Source organism: Lutra lutra, chromosome X (genome assembly GCF_902655055.1).
Source record: "Lutra lutra chromosome X, mLutLut1.2, whole genome shotgun sequence".
Taxonomy (NCBI): Eukaryota; Metazoa; Chordata; class Mammalia; order Carnivora; family Mustelidae; genus Lutra; species Lutra lutra.
The window spans coordinates 94,110,557-94,138,398 of NC_062296.1; the positions used below are offsets into that span (position 1 = coordinate 94,110,557).

Genomic DNA, 27,842 nt, shown 5'->3' on the forward strand with positions numbered 1-27,842 from the left:
GAGGGCAATGTTCTTTCCAAACCTGAGGCCTCTTATATATATGGTTTCTAACATAGGAAGATGTCTTACGAACTTCATGTTTTTATGTTCATCGTTCCATGGTTATGGCATGAGTTATTTCGTTGTATGGTCCTTGAATTTTATACCACACAAACAAAACAAAGATAATAGTGTGTTTTGTCTGGGAACTATTAACCTACTGTTTGTTGTAGGATTTTACTTTATGTCTCTCATTTGCCAGACACGTTGAGATTAGCATGTTGCCCACATACAGCACTAAGAAACACAATTTAGTCTTTAATCGAAGAGATGGGGTGTAGGAGAGATTTATAAGAATTAACTAATATGTAACAGTCCACAAACTATGAAGTTTTCCACCTAATCCTACACCCCCCCCCCCCCGAGTGTTTTCCTTTACTCCCATACTTTGCTTTATCCAACCCTTCTTTGGGAGCACGATGACATCCACGCGATACTGACTCTAGAAAAATGCAGGATCCTGGAAGGGCAGTGATTCTTATGAGTAGTTTTATAGAGGCGTTGTAGGTACATTAATTTTACAATGAACAGTATGCCTCAACGGCTGGGTATATTTTTATAAAGAAGTAGTACAACATTTTGCACCTGCTCTCATTCACCATGGAGCAGATGGCCATCGTACTCCTAATGATTTGGATAACTCGCCCCTTTCCTATATTTTTCACATTCCTCTTGCCAGGTCCACCAGTAATTAACTCAGAATATCACAAGAGGTAGAAGGTGCTCCCGGGTCAGAAGTGTCTTCACTGACACCGAATGACCTTTGTTCCTAGGACTTAGACTGGCTGTTATTAGAGCAATTTACACATTTCTTTAGATCTAGAGTATTAATATCCACATATCATTTTTCCTGACTTGCACTCATCTTGGTCCTGATTCTGTTCAACTAGAACATTCCCAGTAAGCTACGCTCAAAGGCATAGTGAGACACCTGCATACGGAAACCACACATTCTCCAATTTACAGTCAGACCATTAATCGTTTTTCAACCTAATCCAAGATACCGATCCAAGATAACGGATAGAGAGCATCGAAATTTGCCTTCCACAGACATAAACAGCGAACAGTTCGGCAAAAGTCTGCTGTAAGATTGTTGTACCCAGTCCCTGTCCTTGTAAGCAGATCCGCAAAACTCCGACGTTTCCGTTCCCGTCAGTGCCAGCGGGGCACTGTTCCCGCGTGCTGGTTTCTGTGCTGACGCGGCGGCAGCGCGCTGGAAACGTGTGGATGGTCACTGTAGAGGAAGCAGGCCGACTTTCTGTCTGTGGATCTTAAAACATTTTGGTCAGAATCACAGAAGAATTTGGAAATGTTCGACCGTAAACTTGTAGCATGGGAAAAGAAAGGAGACACCCATGACCCCACTGCTGTGGAGCTCCCATTGTGGGCCAGCCCTGCATACTAGACCTCGGTCCTTTGTGCACCGTCTCGTGGAATATTCATAACGCTGTCTGCGCTATTCCAGGCTCACGGGTCAGTCTCGAAAGCTCCGGTGCAAAGAGGAACTTTTTTTGTTCCCACCTTTGTTTCCAGGGTTCTCGAAACAATCACACACCCATACGCGCACACACCCACACACACGAGTCCACATTTTCGAAGCCATTTCTCATTCTGTCCTGTTAGCTCCATCAAGAAATTATTTTTTTATAATTATTTTTATAAACATATAATGTATTGTTACGTCCGTAAATTATTAAGGTGAGGAGACACGGTCTCTGCGTTCCACCGCTCAGGGCGCAAGGGCCTGGCGGTTGGCACACAGATCGTTCGAGTAACAGGGGCGGGCGGCCCCGTACTTTGTTATCTGAATGTCGAGTCCGACCCTATGTTCACATGGGACGCTGGAAGGGAGCTGATTTGATTACCGCATGGCACAGACTCAGTCACGGTGATTTCCGAGTGAGCAAGTGGTCAACACTTGCTACGTTTAATAAAATTATTTCTACTTGGGAATTTCAGCCCATGCGGGCCAAGTAATTCTGGGAACTGCGTACTTGCAGCGCCCTGTCCCGTGTACCTTTTGGTGGAAGAGGAGGACTGGCAAACAGCCGTCATTCTGGTTGCAGCTCCCTTCACACCCGGCTTTGACTCCCAAGTTTGGGTTGGACCTACATGTAGAGATTCAAAAGCGAACAAAGGAGAGCACACCTAGCTGCTCCCAGAAAAATGAGCTGGGAAATCGACGAAGGGAGAAAAGCCTTAAGAATGGATGCTTTCGTGTTACCGAAGTTTTAAAAAAGTTAACTGGTTACAGATGTGTGACACTTCAGTACAGAAACTGTGACCTTCCTTGTAAGTCCCGGGTACCCGGGAAGTTCTTCGATCGAGACCCTCTTTGACCGAGGGTGAATAATTTATTTGATTTCCGCAATTGCCGTTTAAACTTTGGGGTTGCACATTTTTTAGGTAGCGTTTCCAGTTTTCCGCCTTGTGTTAGAGTGTGGGCTCTTCCCTTGTATTTAATGGTCACACGGAGTTGGCTCCTCAGGAACATTAAACTGACACTTTCAGAAAGACCACGTGTCTATCAGGGAGCACCCGCATCTGGAACGGGATGCACATGTTTCTCGCTCTGACGTAGATTTTCATTTAATTCCGTTAAAATGCACATGGTGTAGCATTTACCATCATAACTCATATACAGACTTTTAATTTTTGTTTCTTAAGGTTTAGGTACTTTAGAGAGAGAGAGCACAGGAGCAGGGGGAGGAGCAGAGGGAGAGGATCTTCAAGCAGACTCTCCACTGAGCTCAGAGTCCGACCCCGGGCTCCATCTCAGGATCCTGAGACCGTGACCTGAGCCGCAACCAAGAGCTGGATGCTTACTGACTGAGCCCCCCAGGTGCCCCCATAGTCAGATTTGATGCAGCATCGTTTGGGGGAAGGGGGCAGGAGAAGCACAGTAGAACAGTTTGCGTTGGCGACGGGGTTAGCCGAGGCTCCCGGCTTAGTTCCTCGAGCTGAAGTTACCAGGCTTGGGCTTTTCAAGATTTCTGGTCACCATCAACATGCAAAATAGCAGCCTGTACTTAACCCTCTACCTTGAAGTGAGTCAGAGACCTTCCTTTGTCTCCTCCCTTAAATCAGGGAGTTGGGCGGTGGGGAGGTTTTTTCCTTTCCTTTTTAGCCCCTTGTTAACATACATCTCCCACTGCGTGAGACCCTTTCTGGCTGCGAGTCCCCCTGCCGGCCTCCCTGGGGATTACGTATCTGGCTGGAGGGTCAGACTCCTAACGGTGAGGTGTCTCGGGCTGCGGCCGGCAGGCCTTACCAGGTGTCACCAGATGGCAGAGAGCCGCAGTCCGCTGGCAGGACGTGTTACCGGGCGTTACGCAGGTGTTCCCCAGGTGTGACCAGGCGCTCCCAGGCCCGAGTCCTGGGGAGTCGTCGATGGGAGCAGCCGGCTGGCACGTAGCCCCGCGGTGCTCACCTTCTACCCCTGGTTTGCGCTCAGCTGTGCTGCCGTCTCGACTTCTTACATCCCCGACTCGGATTTTACATCTGACCACAAACAACGTGCCCTCCTCGAGGATGGCCTGCGCCCTGTGTGGAGAAAGCACAGGCCTTCCCGGAGCGCCGATGCCGCTGTTTGCACTGCTTGGGGGGGACTGAACTGTCATACTCAGCAGAGCCCAGCCTCACTGGGGTCCCGGTGAGCTATCAGGGCAGCAGGAGGGGTAGGCTGAAAGTTAGGGTGATCGTGATGCCTGATTGTCGGCCACCATCCATCAGCAAAAGGAGGGCCACCGTGGGAGGTCATTCCTCTGTCCCTGGTGGTGGGGCTCCTTTTAGGGACCCTCAGCAGCTCCCACTGGAGTGGCAGAAAGAAGCCCTTACCCCCTGGTTGCTGCTCATGTTCGAGCGGTAACCGAACGCTGTCCTGAACCGTTTTTCCGATGCATTTGGTAATGGGTTCTTGCCGCTCCTTGCGCTTTTTCCGTAACACGAGTCTCTCAAAAAAGCCGGGAATCCTCGTCGTCACGAGTGTGTGATTGGTTCTGGGCTGTCCTGAAATGCCGTTGGCCAGATGCTCTCCAGAACCGGGCTGTGTCACACACGTAACCCTGACCCTCCTTCTCCCATGGCGTCCCTGACCGATAATTCCATCACGACACGAGGTCCCATGATCGGTAACTCCGTCGCGCTACGAGGTCCCGTGTGCACGGTAGCTCCAGAAGCCGGTGTTACTAAAACCCGTTCAGTGAACGGAGGCTTAGAGCAGCTTTTGACAAGACAGCAGCTGGCGCCACTGCTGTGAGAACCGCCCCGTTTCCGGAGACGCACAGCGAAGGCCTCGTGACTACCGTTGACCACACAAAACAAGTGACTCCGTAGAGAACCACAATCCGCGTGTGCGTTCCGTAGTCCCAGAGGGGCCCTCGATGGTTCCGAGATGCTTTACGAATGCATCAGCTGTGTGAGCTCTGAGCGGCCACCTGCAGGGTTCCTGCGTATCTGTCCGGTGCGTACAAAGGTACCACCCGCGGGCTGGATTCCTTTCCGAGATTAGCCTAAAATATTACTTCTTTGGGGGGAAAGAAAACAAATCGTTTACTTTGTAAGACATTCCAAGGACATTTTCACCAAATAGGAATTGTCACCTTCCTTTCTGATGTCTTGGAAATCGGGCGTTCTGTGTCTATAATAAGAGAACTTTCCTTTTCGGGGCTCCCAGCTGGCTCCGTCGGGAGACCATGTGACTCTTGATCTTGGGGCTGTACGTTCGGAGCCCCACGTTGGGTGTCAAGGTTGAGTTAAAAAAAAATAATAAAATCCTTAAAAATGAGAATTTTTCCTCTTCTGTCTTCAGCCTCTGTTCCCCAAGAAGAACTACGAATGCTTGACGAGCTGTGAGTTCCTCAAGTACGTCCTGTCGGTGAAGCAGGGGGACTGCCCGGCCCCTGAGAAGGCCAGCGGGTTCGCCGCCGCCTGTGTGGAGAGCTGTGAAGCCGACAGGGAGTGCTCCGGGGTGAAGAAATGTTGTTCGAACGGGTGTGGACACACCTGCCAGGTGCCCAAGACCCTGTACAAAGGTATGGGGCAGAGCCCACGTGAGGGGAACGTCATTAACTCATGGGGGCAAGCGCTGCATGCCTGGGGAGAGGGGTCGGAGATGGGGGTGTGTGTGCATGGGGATGAGGGTCAGTTCAAGAAGGCACCATTGCAAGAGAAGAGGAACGATCAGAAAATGCCCTTTGCGCCACACAGACCATCTTCCAGTGTTAGTGGACCCGCCCGACGAGCCCCGGGGAACTCCTTCCAGGGCAGAACCGGTCATTCTTATTCAGTGGGTCATGTAGGAAGCAAACTTCAGTCCAGTACTGGTCCTTTTGTCCACGAAGAGTAAGTCAGTTAAGCGGCCCTGGGGACATGGGAGCAAATCCACGGAAATCCCTGGAAAGTAGGCTGCAGGGGGAAGCACCCTTGAAAACTCATGAAAAGGCATGGGTGTTGCGGTTTTCCTGTTGGCTCCGTGCAAGGCCAACAGGGTCACTGTGTGGACTTTCAATACCGTAGTTAGTGTCTTGCGAGTCCGGACGGAGGAATCACTCTCTTTCCGAGATGGGGACTCAGTGTACCCAACCATTGAGCGGACGTAAGAGTTGACATTCCTAGGCAGTTACTAGAGCCCCTTAACTCCCGGTGCTCAGCAACACTTGCCTCTGCCGGTAACGGTGACCCCGTTCTTTTAAGCCAAACTGCTTCTGTTGTGCTATGGCCCGTTTTTGGTATGCTCAGAATTTCCCAGGTCACAAAACTTTGTTGCTTTTTGGCATCTCGTGTGAAGAGTCAAATAGAATTCATCACTGGGCGCCGTTCACGGCGAGTACAAAGAGGATCTCTCTCCTCCTCTCTCTGACTCACAGCAAAGATACATGATGTCCAGATACAGGTCGGTTATTTTATTTTATTTTATTTATTTATTTATTTGTTTATTTATTTATTTATTTTAAAGATTTTATGTATTTATTTGAGAGAGAGAGTATGAGAAGGGGGAGGGTCAGAGGGAGAAGCAGACTCCCTGCCAAGCGGGGAGCCCGATGCGGGACTCGATCCCAGGACTCCAGGATCATGACCTGAGCCGAAGGCAGTCGCTTAACCAACTGAGCCACCCAGGCGCCCCAGGTCGGTTATTTTAAACCGTGTGAAACCGCACGGGCAGCGAGGCCCGCGTTGAATCACGTGCTGGCTGTCGTCCCATGTCTGCTCTCACTCAGGCAACAGCTCCCGTCTCCCAGAACGCGCCCGTCCCTGCCCTTTCCCTCAGGCGCTCCCTTAGGAATTATTCTCGTCTCAAAGCTGGGTAGTCTGTCCAGTTTTCCTGGTTTCTGCACAAGAGCTGGGGACACCTGGCGCAAGGATGACATCTCAAATTCAAAGTAACTGCCACTTTCCCCCTCTTGCCAGGTGATGTTTCTTTAATGGATTTGAAGTTTCATCGTGTTCACGCCTCTCATTATAAACGATGTAAAATCACTTTTGCAAAACCGAACACCTTTTAAGTTTTCTAAAGTCTATTATTAGGAAGCCCTTTCTGTTATTACAGATCATTTACTATGTAAGTATTAGCATTTACCATAAAAATAGGATGCTTTTAGAAGGACTGTTGAAAAGGCATTTGTAAAACCCTTAGTGTTTTAAAGTGCGGTGTTGTAAAGAGGTAGTATAAATTAAAAGGTGCTTTTTATTTAAAAATGCTGAAGAGTCAGTATGAATTTCAGGTATGTCTGGTTCACCAGGAATAAGGGAGATATTCTATAAAGGGCCTGCACCAATGATTAATTATTAAGAGACTTGCAATTTAAACCTATCCTTAGCTAAATAGGACGTTTTTGTTGTTGTTTTTTTTTTTTTTTTTTTTTTTTTTTTTTTTTTTAAGCCCTAAAGTCCCTGTTCTGTAGAGTAGCTCTTAACTTGGGTTCTTTGCAGAGACAAGTCATTCATGGAGAACTGACTAGAAATAGAACAAACAGACGTGACGTTGACCTGACGATGCCTTTTGGGTAGTGAGGCTTTGCGTAATCGCACTGGTGTTTTGAAAATAAATACATATATTTTCCCCCTTGCCCTGTGGGGCAGTCCCTGAAGGAAGGCTGGTTTCCGTGTCCGGGGGGGGCGTCTCACAGGACCGCCGGGTAGCCGTGTGTGAGCCAGCGTGGGGCCCGCCACAGCCTGCGTGATGCTCATGGCCACGTCGTAGGTCACGAACCCCCTGCAGCGTCCCCTCACGGTCCTGCCCGGGACTCACACTGCGTGCTCACTCTCAGGAGAGGGTTCTGGCGTTGATGGCTTTTGTCTCTCAGGGAGAGGGTCCTTGTGGACCCAGCCCTTGGCCTTGCAGGGACGAACACGCTTCCCCAGCAGGCCGGTGTGCACACACATCCCTCTGAGTGGTCTGCGGAGGACCAGCCGTCGCCGTCCTCCTCGCCGGCACGCTCCCCTGTCACTGCCCTGAGCCACCCCTGGGAGATCGGCTCGCCCTCCTCTCTCTGCTCCTGCGAGACCTGTGCCATCTTTTTCCTTAGGAAGGAGTGCCCCGTCCCCAATGGGGATGACTGGGTCCCGCTCCCAGGCCACGAGGGCTGAGGCTGAGGTTACAAGCCGTTGCTCGGGTGATTTGGTTGTTGGGATCAGGAATACATGTGACCCTGTCTCCCAGCTGGGCCCGCTCTCCTCCTGCTTTCATTTTGAGCCTATCCAACGGTCATATTGGACCCTAAATCATGGTATTGATACAGGTCAATCGAAAGATGAATCCCTGTCGACTATTTTATTCTGATAAAATCACTAACGTGTCAGTGGTTACGTAGATCAGGTACGTCCTTACCAAGCTGGCCATGCACGGAACGCTCATTTGGGCAGAAATAAGGATCGCAATGTTTGCAATAAATAAATAAAGATTTATTTATTTATTTGAGAGAGAGAGAAGGGGGAGAGAGAGAGAGAGGAGGGTGGCAGGGAGGGGCCGAGGGAGTGGGAGAGAGAGCTCTAAGCAGACTCCACACTGAGCACAGAGTCCCACGTGGGGCTGGATCTCGTGACCCTGAGATCATGAACTGAAATCAAGAGTTGGCTGTTTAACCGACTGGGCCACCCAGATGTCCCAAACTTAGCTTTTAAAAACTAGGCATATTTTGAAAAGATGTTCCGCGGAATGCATCCTGTTTGAGCATTTAATTTGGTTTATGCTGGAAGAATTGTCCGCACCTGATGCCCCTAAGTTAACCGTCCTCGGTGTCAGAGTTTAAAACAAAGGAACGCAACACAGAGTTTTCACTTCGGACTTCAAATAAAATCGTTAGCAGCTTCCTGCAAGACGTGTGAACGTCAGCCTGGGTAAAGGCCACCCGAGCTGCCACTCCCGGCGACGCGGGACTCAGCGTTGTTGCGGGAAGTTTAAGAGGCTGCTTCTCCGCAGGTGTAGGACAGAGAACGATGCCTGTCCGGACCCTTGTGATCCCTTTGATGCTCCCCGTGGCCTGCTGGAGGGCTGATTTACAGTCAACTCTCCTCCCTCCTGAAGACGATGCATTATTTTACGACCCAGACTTCTGCTTCTCCTGACCCCTGCCAAGGCACTTGCTTAGGGTAGCGCAGGAGAAAAGCTGAGCCTGTTTTCTGCATGTAAAGACCGAGATTCATCTGTGGCTCTCCGTCACCCCCCTTTCTCCCTGTACCGTGCGTAGACCAAAATGAATCCCCTATCAGTTTGTCTCCAAATGAACTGGAAAATCTGATCATGTTGTGGATTTAATATTTGTGTGAGTAACTTCATATTTGAAATATTGGAACTTTAGGTCTCTAGAGACGGACTCATCCCACTACTCAGAAATCTTTTTGGTTTTTTTTTTTTTGCATTTAGCATACAGTGACCCAGTACCTTAATGGGATAGGAACAGAAATTCCAGAGTACTGATGGCCTCTAGCAGAGACACTGTCTGGTGCTTAATTATTGAGTCATTGGAACGCTGTGTCTTGCTACATTTATATAGCATTTAGACTTCTGACAAACATTTTTTTTAATAGATTTTATTTATCTTTTTGACAGAGAGAGAGATCACAGGCAGAGAGGCAGGCAGAGAGAGAGGAGGAAACAGGCTCTCCGTGGAGCAGAGAGCCCGTTGCAGGACTTAATCCCAGGACCCTGAGACCATGACCTGAGCCAAAGGCAGAGGCTTAACCCACTGAGCCACCCAAGTGCCCCCTGACAAACATTTTTATGGGAATAATCAGATCTCATGATTTGCAACTGCTGATTCTGATCATTGACTTTTCTATCACTGTATTTTCCCAGATTTTTAAAATCACCAACTTTCACCACAATCCTTGTGATGGTATAGACAATGCACTCATATTGCCATATATTGCAGGACATTATTGGATCCCATTTTTGACAGAACAGCGTGGATTTCAGATGACTCCTTTGTTCAGAAATAACTCAGAGAACAAAAAGTCTAGTCATTTCCATGAGAAAGAACGCACCCAGGAGCTGTGGGTTTTGCACATCTGGTTACGCAACTGGGGTGCTGGGTGAGCTCCCAGCCGTGTGCAGAAGGCCTGGCAGTGGGGGCTGGGGGTCCCGGGGGCTGGGGGTCCCGGGGGCTGGGAGGCCAAGCCCCATCTGCTCACAATTACAGCCGAGCTCTGGACTTACTTCCAATCAAGGCAGCCAGCTGACCCTGATGCAAAGCAGATGGGCCATTTCTCAACATGCAAATCGTAAGATGGTTGCACATAATAAATGCAAATCATAAGATTGTTGTACATAATAACTGAAGAGGTTGTTAAAGGAAGAAGTGCGAACTGACATCTCTGTGATGCTCACTGTGTTCCATTAAGGCTCTCAGTAGTTGAAGATGTGCAAGATTCAACCTTCGTGGTAGCAAGGGGATTCGAGGCTTGCTCTGGTGCTGCTGAGTTCAGGGTACTTCAGCGGTACGAGCATTTCCAGGGGCTGGATTTACACGAGGGGATTCCGCCCAGGAGAGCCAAGGAGAAGCGGGCACTGGAAATCTCAGAGAATGTGCTCGATGAGATTAGAGAACTGACCAGCCATCTTGTCTTTACTGTGCACAGAGAAACCCTGTGAATCACAAAGCGTTCTCCGAGGCCACACTCTCTCCAGATATGCCCTTGGTGGAAAGTGTGTCTAGGGCCCTCCTGGAAGGCAGACGTGATACAAAGCAATCATTTTGTTGACAATGGTTTTTCCTCCCTTGGAGCAAACTTTGGTATCTTTTTTCCTTTTTTTTTTTTTTTTAATATTTATTTATTTGACAGAGAAAGAGCACACATAAGTAGGCAGAGAGGCGGGAGAGGGAGAAGCAGACTCTCCAGTGAGCAGGGAGCCCGATGTGAGACTTGATCCCAAGACCCTGGGATCATAACCTGAGCTGAAGCCAGCTCCTTAACCGACTGAGCCACCCAGGTGCCCCGGTACCTGTTTTGCTCTATCTAAGTCTTTAGAGAGCTGCATCTGGATGAAAACTTGTCAGTATACGTTGAGATTTCCATCCTATTCGGAACTGTCAGGAACTGGTCTTTCTCTAAAAAAAAAACTAGGAACATTCTGACAATGCAATAAAACTATTGATTCCATCTTGTAAACTTACTAATGGAGTTTTATTGTATTATTATTTAGTATTTGCTTTTTAAAAATGTAAGAGAAAAAAAAATGTAAGAGTAAGCGCGTACCTGTGCTAAGTGTTCTCCTTTCCCTAAGGCGAGTGCCCGCCTGCAGGGAGGGCGTGGCCGTTGGTGCAGAGATTGGGTCACTGTTTCCGTACCCTCTTATTTCCGCAGATACGTTCTCGAGTGGGACGGTGGGTTAGGCTGTAGTACTTCAGCAGACGTTTCCTGAGCACGTGCTCTTGCAGCATGTGCTCCCCTGGGCCACTGTGAGGTGTGGGAAGGAAGGAGACCTGTTCCTTGAGGGCTGCGACCCCGAGTTTCCTGGGGAGGACCGATACCGTCCAAGGAGCTTCTGCTGTAAGAGGCAGCTCGACGTGCATTTGAGCAGTTACAGGCTAAGGTTCGAAGAGGGGGCAGGAAAATGCAAGTTTTGATTTCCACTTTGGGAGGTTTGGAGTAAGTAGCTCTGAGCAGTGGCCTTCAGTCTAAGCCCGCACGTGGTCACGTGTCCATAGTCAGAAAGTAGGAGGAAAGACATTTCGGACTGAACATTGCTAGCAGTAGCCAGAAGTACCTGGCGTTATGTTTCTAGAAGAGGGGGTTTAAAAGCAGATTGTGTGACACATATGTGACATGTACCTGAGTGGAAGGATCGCCGGTGGTCGGTCACAAAGGTGGTCTGATGAGATACGCGGGACATGACAAGTGTTCGTCCCACAGGGAACAGGGTACACGTCCATAGTCAGAGATGGTGGGGGAGACCATCTGTCCTCTAGTTTAGGAAAATCATCATCACAGAATACCGTGAAGAGGGAACAAGAGGAAAAGATGGGCCTGTGGGAACATGGGATGGGAGGCTTCCTGGAACCGCCGTCTGCAGTCCAGTGAAGAGATGGGTCCAGTGGGTCCAGGAGCAAGTCGAAAGGTCTCTTAGCTATCCACAAGCATGGAGCGGTCGTGAAGATTTCACCGGGGGAGGGGACATCCGTGGGACGGCCACTTCAGTCTGGACTTCCATGGAGAAGTCCTTTCAGCAGTGGGTCCCGCAGCACCGATGGGGACTGGGGATAGACCCGAGAACCCCTTGTTTAGCAGAACTACTCCAGGCGTAAGAGTAAACGGGTCCTCATGTAAGGTTGTACCCTGCGAAGAAAAGTTTATGACTCGAACTTAGAAGAACCCTCACGCCGTGGCAGAAAGGGAGACCCATTCCATGCCAAGCGGGGTCATCAAAGACATTGGGATCAGAATCTTTCAGGGATGTGTAGAGCTGTGACAACTGCCTCTCTTCTCTCCTTTTCTGAGTGGCTTTTCCTAATTCAAAATGTAGAAGGCAGCAGGAAACTCGGAGAGAAAGCTGAGATCAGGTCATGGCTCCTAGCGACTTCATCTTCCCAGACTCAGTTATTCGATGTCCCGAATGTAGACCATTAAGCCTTCCCCCTCAGCACAGACTCATACGGAGGGTTCCTTGAAGCACCAGTATTCTAGGAAAGTACCAAGTAGAGACACGACCCATCAGCAAATCGAAACAGTGCAGCGTGGCGGGGAGTGCGTCTTCTAGAAAGAATTGTGTAGACCTCACTGACCTCTGGCCAGATTTATTTGCTGCCGTTTGAAAATCCTGTAGCTCCCCCCATCTACATGTGTAAGGGCTTGAGAATCTTCCTCAGACAAGACTTGGCGTGATGAAGACCCAGATGGAAATCAGAGTTGACCCTCAGTGACGTCACTAACATCATTTTGATTTTGCACATTGTTCAGTCTCCTTTCTGCTTACCTGGAAGGAATGGGGAAAGCAATAGAGCGTTGTCAAACACCGTGTGCAAGTGAGTAGTCAGCGCGTCGGGCAGAGATGCCGCACATCGTCAGGAGCAACGGGTATTAGTGGCGGCTGGCGTTGCGGGTTCCGATGGCCCCGGGCTTCACGGTACCGTCGCCTCTACCTAATCCATCCGCTCTCCATCCACATGCGTGTAGAACTCGGTTTTAAACTTCCCTTTCCATAATGGCTGTGATTTTGGACTCCAGATCTTAGGGCCGTCAGTCGCCAGGCCACTTGCCGGCACCATGGCGGGGAGAAGGAGATCAGGACGATGAACTACTTTCACATGAGACACCCGTGAGGGACTTTTGAAGCAAGGCAGTCACTCATGCCAAAACCAAACAGTATAAATTTATCATTTTCCCATCTTTAAACCCTAAAGTCTATAGGAGAGAGTCCCTCAATCAGTTGGGGAACGAAAAAATCCGTGCTTTGGAAATCATTCTTGTAAGGTCTGACCACAGGAGAGCACGTAGTCTTATGATTTTTTTCCCTTAAAAGGCAAACGTTCTGAGGCAGGAGAGGTGAGCAAACTGGGAGGCCCGTTACGATGACGTTAGATGCTCTTCGTAGACAGAGCGCGTGTCGAATGGGGACAGGGTCTTCAGAGCTTCCTGACTGTGTCCTCCTGTGAATTCCTAGTTAACCTCCAGTCACGTAACTGCGTAACATTGTTGATTCCAAAGAATGCTCGTAGGAGAATTACTCTCGAGATGATTGGGGAAAAAAATATTCTTGTTCCAAATCATGACCCGATTTAGAGCCTCTTTAGAAACAGGGAAAGCTAAAAGCAAAGGAGCTGGTGCTCTTGAAAGGCCGTGGGGGCTGCTGACCTTGCCCTGGCAGGGACGAGCCACTTTTCTGGTGGGAAATGTGGCTGACCCAGCTGGTCCTGACACGAGATGGGCCTTTTCTAAAGGTTTTCTTCCTCCGCGTGACCTGCCCTGGCATCCCACACTGGTTGTTTTAATTGCCGTACTTCTGTTTCAGGGGTGCCCCTGAAGCCCAGAAAAGAGTTACGATTCACAGAACTACAGTCTGGACAGCTGGAGGTTAAGTGGTCCTCGAAATTCAACATTTCCATCGAGCCCGTGATCTACGTGGTGCAAAGGAGGTGGAATTACGGAATCCATCCTAGCGAAGACGACGCTACGCAGTGGGAGACGGTGGCCCAGGTAAGTGGTTCCCCCCGTCCTTGATGTACCATGTACCGCACGCACACACACACCCTCGGCGAGCAGCCGGCGTTGCCTCCGCCGGAAGAGGCCGCCTGCCCAAATGATGTGGGTGTGGACGTCCTGGCCCGCGTGTGTGCAGAAGGCAGGATGCGCTCCGGAGGTCGACGCCGGCGCAGCTGGAACTTGATTCGTGGCTTCCTTTGCTTGAAAGACGTGTGCCAGGGAGATAGTTCTGTGAGGGGCCCCACTGATTTCCTCCCAGAAGCGTATTTCCTTGAGATAAATGTAAAACGCACCCGAGGAAGAGAAATGCACCGGCACTGGGGCACGTTCATGTGACACCGGATCGCCTAGGCAATTCTGGTTGTCCTACACGGAGGCCTCCGTTCCGCACAGGGACGTGAGTAGCACAGAGTGCGACGGCGGTCGTGTAGGGCTGGGTGGGCACGACCGGCCGCTTCTCGCCCAATGGACTACGAGCTACAAGAAACGCACAGGGTTTTAGAGAAAGAGCAGATTCTCCACGATACACGGCCTCGGTGCCGTCTCCACGTGTGTCTGCGGGCAGAGACCCTGACCGGGCGGGGGGCCGGGCTTCGAGCTGGCAGACTCCTGTTGGTCCTCTCAGTAAACACAAAATAAATTTCAGGACGCAGGTGTTGCAGGAGGACTTTGGTGCTTTACGAATAGTCGTGTCTCAGAGGGGAGACACATGAAAATAATTTACAGACTCCAAAGGAAATGAGCAATTCGAGGTATAAAAAATAAATTAGTGACAAAAAAAAAGAAACCTGGTCAAGTAAATTTAGTGATTCTATTTCATGTGTATTCTATTAAAAAAAAAGTGTGCCTTAAAAAAACCTGAAGATGTCTGGCTTACAGCCTAAAAGTCTCTTTGATTTACGTGGTATGCTTCCTTAATGGTACAATCTCACTTGTAAGTTTTCCAAATTCTTTCAAGATTTATGACAGTCACTAACAATGAGATCAGCTCCTTTCTCCCTGCTGCTCTGGAGAGAGGAAGGGTCTTTAATTATTTTCATTATTTTCACTGGCTCACGTCATCCTTTGTCGTCCCTCCACCTTCTTTCCTAAACGCTGTGGGGCTCGTGCTGACTTCAGGTTTTTAAATTCAAGGCCAGTAAGAGCGAATGTGGAAGCCGGTGAGACAATCCCCTTGCATTCCTCCAGATGAGGCAGAAAGCCCCACGGAGGAGTTCACAGCCTCCGCTTTCAGACACGAGAGCAGAGGTGACGGCCCCTCTCAAGAGGTTATTACAGAGTCGGATTTGGGAGCGTTTCCATTCAGTCTCACTGGCCCGTGCCCACCCCCAGAGCACGGGCTGAGTCAGCCTTGGCCGAGGCAGCCAACGAGGCACCTTCCCCAGTGTCCAGTTTTTTCCTATTGACATTGTCTCGGTCGGAGAGGTCTCCACACACGTCCCTTCGAGGACCATGACCAGGTCCTTGCACTCTTACCCATTTACTCAAACCAGGAGGAAAGGCTTGGGGTGCAACGTATGTCCCCAAATGGTCAGCGTCCTTTAACGCGTGTAGGTCCTCCTCCTGACTTCCAGGACGGTCGTTAGCAAGCACGTTCAAGAGGCATTTTCTTTCTGTAACAGAAGATGGTTTCATCTTCTTGCCTATCACGCAATGAGTAGCACATGTATGTATCCGCTCAGAGGTGTAACTGAGACGAAACCGCCTCATGGGTTTAAAGCTACGTGAAGTCACCAGATGTAAGTAGTCCAGGCACGTTCGTAACGTGGGCTCCAGAGATCTTTAAGTCTTTGGGGTGAGCTTCCTAGCCGTGCAGTTAAACACCCGAAATGCCCTAGAAATTCCCTGGCCCCCATCAGCTCCTCTCGTAAGGGAGCATGATGACCGCACTTACCCCAAGGGCACAGGTTGCTCAGGGCGACCTTGCGTTGGCTGAGACGGTGGTGTGCTTTTAAGGCCCACCCAACTGACCCGTCTGGGTAACACGGCTGACTGTGCTCTGCGACGTTTCTCTGCAGACCACCGATGAGCGGGTCCAGCTGACGGACATACGACCCGGCCGGTGGTACCAGTTCCGAGTGGCAGCTGTCAACGTGCACGGGACCCGTGGCTTCACGGCCCCCAGCAAACACTTCCGCTCCTCCAAAGGTCAGTCTCATCCCGTAGACCCCAGGCTCACGCCAGGCTCACCCTGGGGTGCAGAGCTGTGCTGTCCATACGGTTGGTCGGCAGGTGGCTCTTCTTGAAACAGTCGTTGCCCTGAGTGTGAGTTAATCTCTTACACTTCATCACATCCAGAGTTTAAACCTGGGGTCCCTGTGCCATTGCTGTAATACTGTTCCGTTCTTATCTCGTTGCTGTTGGAAAGCCTCTGCAGTCCAGCTAATACAAAGGCTGTGACCTGACAGGTGAGTTTCGTGTGTGCGGTGGGAGGACGTCCCAGAACTCAGTACGGATCATGCGTCCATGCGTGCTTTCTCCGGCTGTGGGCTGTGTGCCCTCTCTGTGCACTACGTCTGCTGTAGGATCCCCGGTCGCAGCACGGGGCTAGTGAGCCCCTTCCCGTACTCCACCACCGTGCTCCTCCTCCGTGGAAAGTGGTTGAGCTGGATTTCAGATAAAACGCTTGTGATGTTAGTGAACGATGTAAGACGTGTCCCCTCAGTCCTGTGTCTTTCGTTACAAGAGGGTCGGAACTTTCTGCTCTCACCTGCCATTTCTCTTGTCCCCTCTCTATGTCATTTTGCAACCCTTTGTCGATGACATCACTGGCCTCAGAATTGGAAAGCTTGCAACAGGAGCCATTTAATATTTGGATTCTATTATTACACCTTACATTGTACGCTTTTTAAAAAAGATTTTATTTACTTGACACACAGAGAGGTCACATGTTGGCAGAGAGGCAGGCAGAGAGAGAGGGGGGAGCAGGCTCCCCGCTGAGCAGAGAGCCCCATGTTGAGCTCCATCCCAGGACCCTGAGATCATGACCTGAGCCAAAGGCAGAGGCTTAACCCACTGAGCCACCCAGGTGCCCCATGTTGTACACTTTTAACTTTTAAAAAGACCTTTTAAGAAAGGAAAGGTGCGTTTTTTCCCGGCCACAGAGGCATGTGCACTGAGCAAATTTGAAAGTGCCACTAGAGAGATCAATCCTTGTCTTGAGACCATGTGTGCGATTGGTCTGACGAGTTAGAGAGGCGAAGGAGAGAAATCACAGCAGTGGGTTCAAAGGTGAGGCTCCGTCAGAGGCCCGAGAACTCTTCGCCTTGGCTTCACGGTTCAGATGCGATGCAGGCATGTTGTGGTCAGTTGTGTTCCCTTCTGTTTGGTCGCCTGGTGCCGTGTTTTCAGGTCACGGCTGCAGAAATGGACAGCAGGCAGAAGCCACGGCTGGCCTTTGGAGACAAATGTGGAAGACCTTTAGGGGATCTGGGCAGAGCCCCACTGACAGTTCCCAGGGTCGGTCATGTGGCTGCCAGCTGCCTGAGAGGCCTCCATTCTGAGCAAGTCACAAAGCCTTGCTGTCCCGATGCCTCCGGTATATCTGCGCACCTGAAAGGTCCAGAACTAGAGCTGCACCCCTCAAGTTTAGAGGGGCTTTTGTTGAATGAGAAAGCACCGTGCTGGGGAAGCCCAGCATTCACCATGACACTCTGTTCGATTTCCTCCCTTTCCAAGCACACCCAATACCGAGCCTTCCAAACTCTCGTCCTTGCTCTTCTTGTAAACCAGAAATGCCTGCGTAGAATTCCCAGTAGAGCTCTACGCTTTTGCCCGTGAAGAGACATCACGGAATTGTGGCAATGGAAGAGAGCCGCTAAATGACTGAGGGCATTTCCTCCAGGGTTTGTCTAAAGCAGCCTTGACCGTTGACAAGATGGCACTACATCCTTCGTGACCTTACTCAGATCCCATTATATGGAGAAAGGGGCCTGATTAGGGAAACAGTGTTTGACAGTGTTAGTGAAATAGAATGATCATGCCATTAAATTCATTCCTCTTACGAGTACGGCCCATGCTGTACGTTTCTGCTACACGTGGGCATGTGAACTACCGCCTTCCACTCCTCGAACCCACCAGGAGCCTTCATGCCTTCCTGGGGGAACTTTAAAGTAGAAACAAAGTTAGTTTTCAGTCTTTCCCTTCTCATCACTCGTGTGTCATTCCCAAATGTTAAACAAACATTTGTTGAGTGCTTACGTGTGTCAGGCACTGGTCTAGGCACAGGGGATAACGAATAAACAAAAGGACAAAAATGCCCGCTTCTCTGGAACGCACACACACTTGGGCCAATCGGGCGTATGAGGAAAGAGTCAGCAAGATTAATAAGTAAAATACTGTTCTATGGCAGGGTAGGTGGCGACAACTCATGATAAAAAGAAAGAATAGAATATGGGAGACGTTGCGGGGGTGTATTTTGTTGCTAGTTTTAGGGAGGGTGGACAGAGGTTTTGGTGAGAAAGGGATGCTGTGGAAAGGAGGGGGAAGAGTAAGCCTCGTGCCAGTTTGAAAGAAGAACATTCCGGTTCCTGGAAGCAGTTGGTGCAAAGGTCCTGAGGCAGGAATGAGCTTGCCATGTTTGTTGAAGAGTTGAGCAGCAGAACAGGGCAGGGGAGCTGGAGATGAAGCCTGAGAGGAAGAGGTGGTGGGTTTGTTGGCTCTTCATCGCCTTTGTAAAGAGCACGGTTGCTATGCGGCGTTAGGTACGAGGAACCGCTGAGAGAGGCTGAGCAAAGCACACGATGTGACTGAGAGTTCAGTGGGGTCTCCCCAGCTGTTGTATGAACAGGAGAGAAGAGGGGAGAGGACACGGAATCAGGGATGCGGCGGAGGCCTCTGCAGCGTTCCTGGTCGAAGGTGATGGCCATTTGGATGAAGTCAGGTGTGAGCCACGTGGGGGACACACGTGGGGGAGGGTACAGCGGACAGCACCTGAGACGTCGCCAGTGGCTCGCAGGACATGCGGAGGACGCAGACTGGCTGTAGGGCTCCCTTGTCACAAACTCCTGGAGGAGCAACACTGTCGACAATTAAGATGGAGATCCCGGGGAGAGGAAAGAGCAGGAGGGGAAGACCCCGTGACTTCAGAAGGGGCGCGATCACCTCCACATCACTGTGACTGCTGTCTCGGGCCTCTCCTGCAAACGGCCTTCTCTTCTCAGGAGCAGAGGCACTCAGCGGAGGGACGTGCGGACAAGGTTGCAGCCGAGAAGCACGAGCGAACCAGCTCTTGAGGTGAAGGCACAAACACGACCTGGTTTCTAGCTTAAGCTTTCCCCGGTCACGCACGAAGACACTTACTGAGCAGGTGGGACCATTCTAGAAGGGGGTGACATGGGCTGCCCAGCTCAGAAAATTCTGCAAGTCATTGCACTGCTCATTTAATGTGAGAGAGTTTTGCCTAATGGATGTTAAGTCCCAATAAAGTCGCTTCAACAGTTTTCCCCCAGGAAGTTGATGAGCTTGTGTATGTGGGGAACGACACGGTGCGTCTCACAAGTGGTTACCTACCCTTTACACAAGTCATGCGGGAAGTTTTCCACTGTCGAGCAGAACTGCGCTTGTCCCGCCATGCCACGACGCATCTCGGCCGGACCCGTAGCAGAACCTCTTACGGATTCTGCACCGGCACGTCCGGTTTGCAAGGCTACGAAAGCGGCCGTCTAGCACGCGCCCCACACTGAGATGTGGACAGGGACGTATTTGTAGACAGGACACGGGGCGTATTTGTAGAACCAGGAATAGAACTTTGTACCAGAGGCCGTCCTGTTTCCAAAAATGTGCATTTTCATTTCATAAAAGACCATTTATCGCTGCTGTGCCCCAGAACGGAAACCGTACCATTGTGAGTCCTCTAGTGGCTTACAATGGCTTGGGGGAAGACTGATAGCTTCTCAGATAATAGCCTGTGCGTCGGGTCTGGGTGTTTGAGTTAGGTGGAGGGCCAGCCGTGGTGATTTAAGTCTGGGTCAGGGGAAAGGGGAAGAGATTTTTTCCATCTACAATAAACACTTCTCAAAATAAAAGGAAAATCAAATAGAGAAAAAAAATGTGATAACATAGGTTTCATTTCGTTTGTCCTTTCTGACTGGTATTCGTGGCCATGATTCTGATTTTCGTGGAAAAGCCAAAGTTCTTGCCATTCTCTTCTTAACGGTTCTGTTTAAATACAGAATTAGTCTGTGGTTTGCCAGGATGGGCGGACTATTAACTAAGGTAATTTTCTTCTAGCTCGTGTACTTTCCCGTAACTTCATCCTAGCCCCTTAGAATGCTGACTCTCCCAGGAAATTCTGAGTTGTACATAGATTGGTAATTCAGTTTCACGCGTTCCCCTCCCGGTGAATACCATTTTTGTTGTCAGTGCCCAGAAGACAGGCGTGACTATAAAATGGAGATAATCAGTCATTCCTGCTGGCAGCAGAAAGCCCAAAATAGAGGTTGGGATCATTCCTCTATTTTACTTATTTAAATTTTCTACTACCGTTCCCCCAGGACTTAAGAAGGAAAGTCAACGTTAAGAATTAAAATTAGTGGGACGCCTGGGTGGCTCAGTGGGTTAAGCCGCTGCCTTCGGCTCAGGTCATGATCCCAGAGTCCTGGGATCGAGTCCCACATCGGGCTCCATGCTCGGCGGGGAGCCTGCCTCTCTCTCCGCCTCTGCCTGCCTCTCTGCCTGCTTGTGTGCTTTCTCTCTCTCTCTTTAAAAAAAAAAAAAGAAAAAAAAATAAAATTAGGAGTAAGTCCGTATCCGAATGTCTCTTTCTGGTTTTCATCTCTGTCTTTGGAAACCAGAAGAGGTAATGCTTCCCAAAGGAGGATTACCTTCCCAGGTCCCTGCTGGCTACCGAGCCGCCCGATCGGACGGTCTCCCCAAACTCTTTGCTGCACTTGCCCTGAGCAAAGCGTAGGAGGCACGGGACCCACGCACGTTTCCTGCGGCGATGGGGCTTCTCCAGACGGCGTGCGAGTGAAAGCTTTGGGTGGAGGTGCCTTATTTTGGAGGAAATCCGGGAAACCGGGTAGGTAGGAGGTAAAGGAAGACGGGACAGAAGGAAGAGGATGAAAACCTGTGTTGTCATCCTGGCTGCCACCGTGGGCGACCATAGTTCCTTCCCGTGGGGACTCGGGAGCACACGCAGGCGGTCTCCTGGCACAGCGGTCCTGCAGGTGGACCGAGCCTGCTCGGGGCCGGGCGAAGGCGCAGGGAAGGGGCTGGCAGACACAAGTTGAGCTGTGCGTGTCCTTTTTCAGGGCAGGGCAGGGACGGAGATTTGGGACCCTGGGGGGTCGGCAGTGGGTTTAGTCCACAGCCACAGCATTCCTGTTACAGGCGGATTTAGGACAGTTTCAGTCGTGGTTTAAAATCAATAAACGACCCTTGCATGAAAGGAATGCCCACACGAGTGCATTCCGGTCCCCTTCCTGTGTCCCACGGCTGTGCAACCTGCAGACGCACAGCCTCTCCAGCCTCACCTGTGGTCTCTCCCCTGACACCCCTGTCCCAGCAGCCGGCAGGCTTCTGTGATGTCTGTAGGACTTCTAACGAGCACAGCCCCCAGGCATGGGAGCAAACCACCCAGAGGGACAGTCATACTGACAAAAAATGCACTTTTTGTCTTCCCTGCCATATTTGCTTCTCTTTTTCAGCAAATCGGTGTTTCAGGTTTCCTTGATCATGTCGTTATTCACCAGCGAAAGAATGCGTTCATGTTATGCAAGCAGTGTTGCCACTATAGATTGCTAAGTCTTTGTACCTGTGCCGAAACACTGTTTACAAGCTGGCCAAATTGGGGACAGAGTGCGCCTGCCTTTCGGTGTGACTTCCGTACATCAGTGTACAGTGACAGAAAAAAGACTTCTAATTTTCTACGTGGTACAGAGGAAAATATGTTGTTTTTTTGTTGTTGTCTTTGTGTTTTTGTAGCTAAAAGCCGCCAACATTTGTTTGGATGTTTGCGACCAGTCAGTATCCATTTAGCTTTCTGAAATCACAGACGTTCAAGGTAACCTAGAAGGAAGAATGTTAAAATCCACGTTGCGTTGTCATTGAGCTAATACACCGTCTTTAGCGATGATTCTCACTTCCCTCCCTGTTCAAGGTTCCTTCTCCATCTCTCGTCTCCGTTCCCCACGGGCACAGGATCCATTCACCAGGAAAAGCAGCAGACAGCACTGTTTTCTGAGCGCAGGAGTCCCGCACGGGCTGGTGTCCCGTGCGTACGGTGCACAGGGTCGGTAAACCGAGAGCAGACGTCCTCCGGGGCCATATAGCTTCCTGCTCCGGCGCGGGGACCCTTGACCCCTGATGCCGCTCCCTGCGGCTGTGTGACCGTCCTTTCTACCACGTGGGACTCCTGGGTGCACGTGTCTGCAAACTGTCGTGTACCTTGAAACCCGCCGCCCACAGTGTAGCTTCCGCAGCTTTTCAAACGCTTATGAGCTGTGTGTCTGGATGCCACAGGGTGATTCCTGTTTTTTGAATGAGGGAAGAAAAATGGTCCCAACTGCTGAGTCCGGGCAGGAAAAGAAAAGCTAAGTATTCGAACCGGCCATCTAATTCGGTTGTCGAATGTGTGAGTAGTTCTACCTTTGCTTTAAAAATGTATGTGTATGTGGTGATTCATTCGTCATCTCCGTGCTGTTTGCATACTGGTTGCATTGGCCACCAAACGTTCCGGAAAGAATGAAACCTTAACCTCCCCAGAGGAAACCCAAATATTCCGTCTTCCGTGGCTAGAAGAGCCCCGTGTGATTGTTAATAAAAGGAACTATTTTTGTCCACACGAACACTGGCTGTTCATGCTAAGTGATTGATAGAGCTCGCACTGGCCATCGTAGATCAGTAGGAAAAGCTCGCACAGCCTTCCCAGGCCAGTTTCTTCGGAAGCGCGCTTCCTTTCTGCGTTCTGAGACGTGTGTGCTCAGAAACTTGGGGAGGTCACACAGAGGGAGTGCAGAGCGGCAGAAAGGGTATTGAGATGGGCGAGAAGTGCTCTGATTCAAGCGTGAGCCGGAGGGCTTGGACAGCGTTGGTCCACGCTCTAGAACATTCAGCTCTCATGCTCAGTTTCCCCATCGGAAACATGGGAGCGAAACGCCATCATTTATGCCCCAAAGTACAAGCACGCATTTATACCATTCCAAAACGGTGCCTATGTCAAGTTTCAGGAGCCAATGGTGGCCCTGCTTTTGGAAGACCGGCTCAGGGATAGGCACTGTATGGCTCACCGTCCAGATCTGGCTTGCTGCTTGCTTTTACTGATAACATTTTCTTGGCGCGCAGCTCATTTGGAGACGTCGTTGCCCTGCTGCTTCTGAGCTACCGTTGCAAAGTCAGGTGGTTGCCACGGAGACTGTATGGTCTGCAAATCTGGAAGTTTCCTTTACTCAGCCCCCGACCAAAACACCTTGTCAGTCCCTGTGCTAGACCATTACGATGGACACTTTCCCCACGAAAGGGCTTTGTGGATTTTCCTTCTGTCGGCACTCTGGCCCGTGGTCATGATGAAGACATAGAACATGGGTGGATGTGTGGCGTGTGTAGGCTTTGTAGAATCTCAACTTCCTCTTCCCGCCCTCCTTTTCAGTGTCCCCACTCTGCTGCCAACCATGACTTGAATGACCTTGGGAAAGTCACTTTATGTCTCTAACCTGGAGACCTTCCCCAGTTTCTCAAAAAAAAGTGCCAAGTAAATAAATTGTAGAATCCCTTAGGGATTTATTAAAATGTAGCTCCTTTACATATATATATTTTTTTCACAAGCAGACTTCCAAGTAGACGTGTCAAAATTTGAATGCAATGAAGACATCATGCAAACTGAAAGAAAGGGTTCTGTGTGATTCAGCAAAGGGACTATATTTTCCTTTGTGATGCAGGGAGCCGTCCCACAGGGCAGGGCCTGGCTTGACTATGGGAATTTTCAGACAATGGAATCTCCCCAAATTAGAGAAATAGGGCAGGCTGCTGCTCTCCCAATGTCTACAGCATATGAACAGACAAATGAATATTTCGTTTACGGAGGACAGTCAGGCCAGTAACCAGGGTCTGCAGTTGTCTTTTGCTTCGTAACTTGAATTGTGATAGTTTGGGGGTCTCTGGGTTACAGATGGAGTCTTACCGCAATGCAGAGGAAGGGGGATGGCCTGGAGTCTCTCAAGCCCGAAAGAGGCTCCCCTCGGATTTTGCTGTTTACTTTTCCGTCTTGGTAGGATTCACCCACTCCGGCTGGCGGGATTCCAACCGTGCGGTGGAATCTTATTCGCCTTACAAATGAATGCCGACAGTTAGGAAACGTTTTTTCCACTCATCTACGCGTTGGGCGACCGTTTCCCGAGCGCCTACTACGTGTGCGGGGCCCTCTTCTCAATGCTGGCGCTACAGAAGTGAACAAAACAGATGAAACAAGAAGTCTTCTCCTCATGGAGCTTTCGTTATCGGGAGCGGAGTCAGACAGCAGAGAAGGACATAATCAGTCCGTTGCCGTAAGGGCCTTGAGCACAAGGACGCAGAGGCGAGGCCGAGAGGAGCACCCACGTCCCGTGGGACCGAAGGGACGTGCAGCGGAGCGGTGTCGAGCAGCGGCCGTGAGTCGCGGAGAAGGCGGTGCGGGTGGATGACAGGAGCGGGGCTTCTTCTTGGCCTCCCGTGTCCAGGCTGAGGGAGACTCGTGGCTTTCAGCTCGTGCAGAAGGGAGTCAGGTGCACGCCGCCTGCTTTCCGGCCACCGGGCGCGATGCTTTCCCAGTACTGGTCTCCCGAGACATCACCTACTTCACAACGGCGCGAGCGTTTTACATCGAGAATAGCTTACATAAAACCTGTAAATACATATTTATGTATATACAGGAAATACACGCATGCGGGACTCCCCGTATGTGCTCTTCCCGGTGCGTGTCGTGGGCGCTCCCAGAAGGTTCCTGACCTGGACTGTGGAGAGCGTCACGAAACGTGCTCGGGATTAGGCACTCCCCTGAGAAAGCAACTGTGAAACGTTCTTGTTTTTAGAACACGAAGCGGTCAGCCAAACCTCCAGTCCTTCCTTACGCATCACAGAGAAAAGCAAGACCTTTTTAATAATAATCCATGTTTTCATCATTCCCAGACCAGGATACGACCCTGACAGTAAGACCATGCGTATTTTTCCGTCAGTCGTCTTCGTTTCTGTCAAGTTAGATACGACTTCCTTGCGCTTGTGACACAGATGGTATTATAATTCCAATTATTGACGGCATCTCTCTGGGAAGGCGTTTCTAAACGAGACCATCTGTATGTGATTTGCGGTGAGCGGCATCTACGCGTGCCCCCTTGGTGGGGGAGCAGGAAGGAAAGGCCGTCTACCTTTGGCGTATTTTGTCGTCTTTGTGAGTGTATTTAAAATGGGGATTTGTAGAGTCGTCATTCCAGAGCCTCGTCTATCTCTTGACAGCCAAGAAGGCTTTGGTTCCTGTGACAAGCCAGAAATGCTGACGTGACATGGGTGTTCTCCGTATGGCATCCAATTTGTCATGTAGATGTAGCAAAAAGGCTTTATTTTTGCTGATCTCCCTTTGGGGCTCTGGCGGAATCAAGGACCAGAAGCTCCAGGACCACTAGGATGAAAGCTGTTACTGGTGCGAGCTAGATTTCTATCTTTGTCTCCCCAAAGTGTTCACAGGCAGGTCTTCTTTGCTGACCTCAGATGTCAGCCAGCCTAAATGGAATTGCACCGTGTTTCAGAAATGATCTCATTTAGTCGAGAGACTATGTGTAGATGGGGAGCGGCAGAGGGAGAGGTACAGGGAGAAAGACCCTCACGCGGACTCCGTGCCGAGCGCAGAGCCCGGCACGGGCTGGATCTCGTAACCGTGGGACCGTGACCTGGGCCACAACCGAGAGTCAGACGCTCGACAGATTGAACCACACAGGTGCCCTCAGTGTTACCATGTCCTATCTAGATGCATCAGTTCTGGTACAACGAAAATTCAGCTGGGTTATAGTTGTATGCACATGCCTACAGGGAGCCTTCTGGATTGCAAATGTGGCCCAAGGAAGCGCAGCTTACTGTTTTGTGTACGTGGCTTCATGTGAGGCTTACGGAGGGGTTGTATGTGTTCACAGCTTTTCTTCGCGGAAAGGGCGGTGCTCACCTGTTGGCCACGGAGTCCTTAGCCATCCGAGGATACGGGTTCTGCTGTCGTCTCGGTATTTGAGTTGCTTTGTCTTTCTCCTGCATTTCAGACCCGTCTGCACCCCCTGCCCCGGCCAACCTCCGGCTTGCAAATTCCACCATGAACAGTGACAACACTGTGACCGTGGCTGTGGTGTGGGATCTCCCCGAGGAACCAGACATCCCCGTGCACCACTACAAGGTGTTTTGGAGCTGGACAGTCAGCAGCAAATCCCTTGTCCCCACGAAAAAGAAGCGGAGGAAGACCACGGAGGGGGTAAGTGGGCGTGAGAAGGAAGAGTGGCGTCTTCCGGCGCCGTGTCCTTGAACTCAGGGCCGCGGATCGGAGGGTGGCCTCTGCTGAACTCAGGGAAGGAACGGGTGAAGGAGAGCTTCCCGTCCCTGTCGTTTGGGCCGAGGACGTGCAGAGAATGGAGGGCCAGCCCAGAAGTGGCATCTTAGGTGAAAACAGCCGAATTTAGCTCATTGAGTGACTCCTATCCAGATGGCAGCCACAACTCCATAGAGGCAAGAAACAGAAGCCATTTGGTGTTGACTGTCCAGTCATAGAAAATGATAGAACTCAAGACGTCCTTTACCTTTAGGTTTTCTTTGAGATCCTTATAAGTCGACGAGCAAAAGTCCGCGTCTTTCCTGTCATGGCCGATTTTCTTCTGTAAGCTACTGAGCTCAGAAAACACATGTTTGACAATATATTGCTCTCATTGATTAAAAGAACTTGGAATGGTTTATTTTCCAGATGCCAAGAAGTAAAGTCTCCACTGAACCGTTTTCTGAAATGAGATTTCTATGAGAGTGAACATTTGGCATTGTGTGAAATTCTTAGTGCACGGAAAGGAGTTCCTTTCCTGTTCTTACATGAACAACTTACATGAACAACTACCCCCTTATGTAAGTTACAAAACTTACATAAACTTGAATTTATAAAGCTGATTTCTATAAAAAAATACATCTGAAAATATTTTTTAAAAAAGATAACAAGACTTTTTTTCCCCAGCAGTGAAGATTCCAGTTTCTGTGCCATTTAGAATTATTAAAAAAAAAAAAAAAAAGAATTATAAAGCATGTGTCCAAAAGTTCACATCCTCGATATTTAGCTGATGCCTATTTTGGGTTTAAGAAACTTTCTGACAGTTCTGTCCTTTATTTTCAAGGACTTTGCAGTAGTGGTCATTGGCAATGCATGCTTATCTCATAGGACGACTTAGGGGAACTCACGTTGTGGGATCACAGGGGTTCGAAGGAAGATGTGACCTGTGCAGGGGTTACGGTGTGCACACACGTGTGCATACACCCAGACACCATCAGTCAGCAAACAGCATCACGGGTTACTAGGAAACTTTGCAACATTTATTTCTATTTTATATAAATTAGATAAATGTGAACAGCAAACTTGAAATCTTTAATAGGCCACAGTAGCCAAAACTAGGTCACGGTCTTATCAGTGACTTTCATTTTTTGATTCAATGAAGGCAAGCTCTCGGTCCTGTGGAACCCTAAATTCTCAGTGTTAAAATCTATCCAGTTAACGTTAGGATTGGAAACTGGGAAAATCCAAAAGAACACAAGGAATTATGACATTTTCCTTTTGGGGATTCGTGGGTTCCCTTCACCTGAGATACCATTGTAATATCGTTGGTAAATAAGGAGAAAGGGGGATTTTTTTCAAGGCGACGCTCTTTTTTTTTTTTTTTAAGATTTTATTTGTTTATTTGACAGAGAGAGTAGGCAGAGTAGGCAGAGAGAGGTGGGGGGAAGCAGGCTCCCTGCGGAGCAGAGAGCCGGATGTGGGGCTCGATCCCAGGACCCTGAGATCATGACCTGAGCTGAAGGCAGAGGCTTAACCCACTGAGCCACCCAGGTGCCCCAGCGACGCTCTTTTTAAAAGTTTTTTTTTTTTTACTCTGGAGATAAGAGTTCAGGGAGAGAGCTGAGCAATCCGACAGGAAACCCTCTTTAGAACAAAGTGAGAATCGGTACTTTACGCAGATACACTG

General features: G+C 49.9%; 1 protein-coding gene across 1 annotated transcript in view; it reads left to right on the forward strand.

Annotated features, from left to right (window-relative positions):
- ANOS1 (anosmin 1) overlaps nucleotides 1-27,842 on the forward strand; it is a 174,307-nt gene that overhangs the window by 113,303 nt on the left and 33,162 nt on the right. The window contains exons 4-7 of the mRNA XM_047714920.1: nucleotides 4,850-5,072; nucleotides 13,487-13,671; nucleotides 15,696-15,825; nucleotides 25,896-26,101. Coding sequence (XP_047570876.1) covers nucleotides 4,850-5,072; nucleotides 13,487-13,671; nucleotides 15,696-15,825; nucleotides 25,896-26,101 — 744 coding nt within the window. The remainder of the gene's footprint in view (nucleotides 1-4,849; nucleotides 5,073-13,486; nucleotides 13,672-15,695; nucleotides 15,826-25,895; nucleotides 26,102-27,842) is intronic.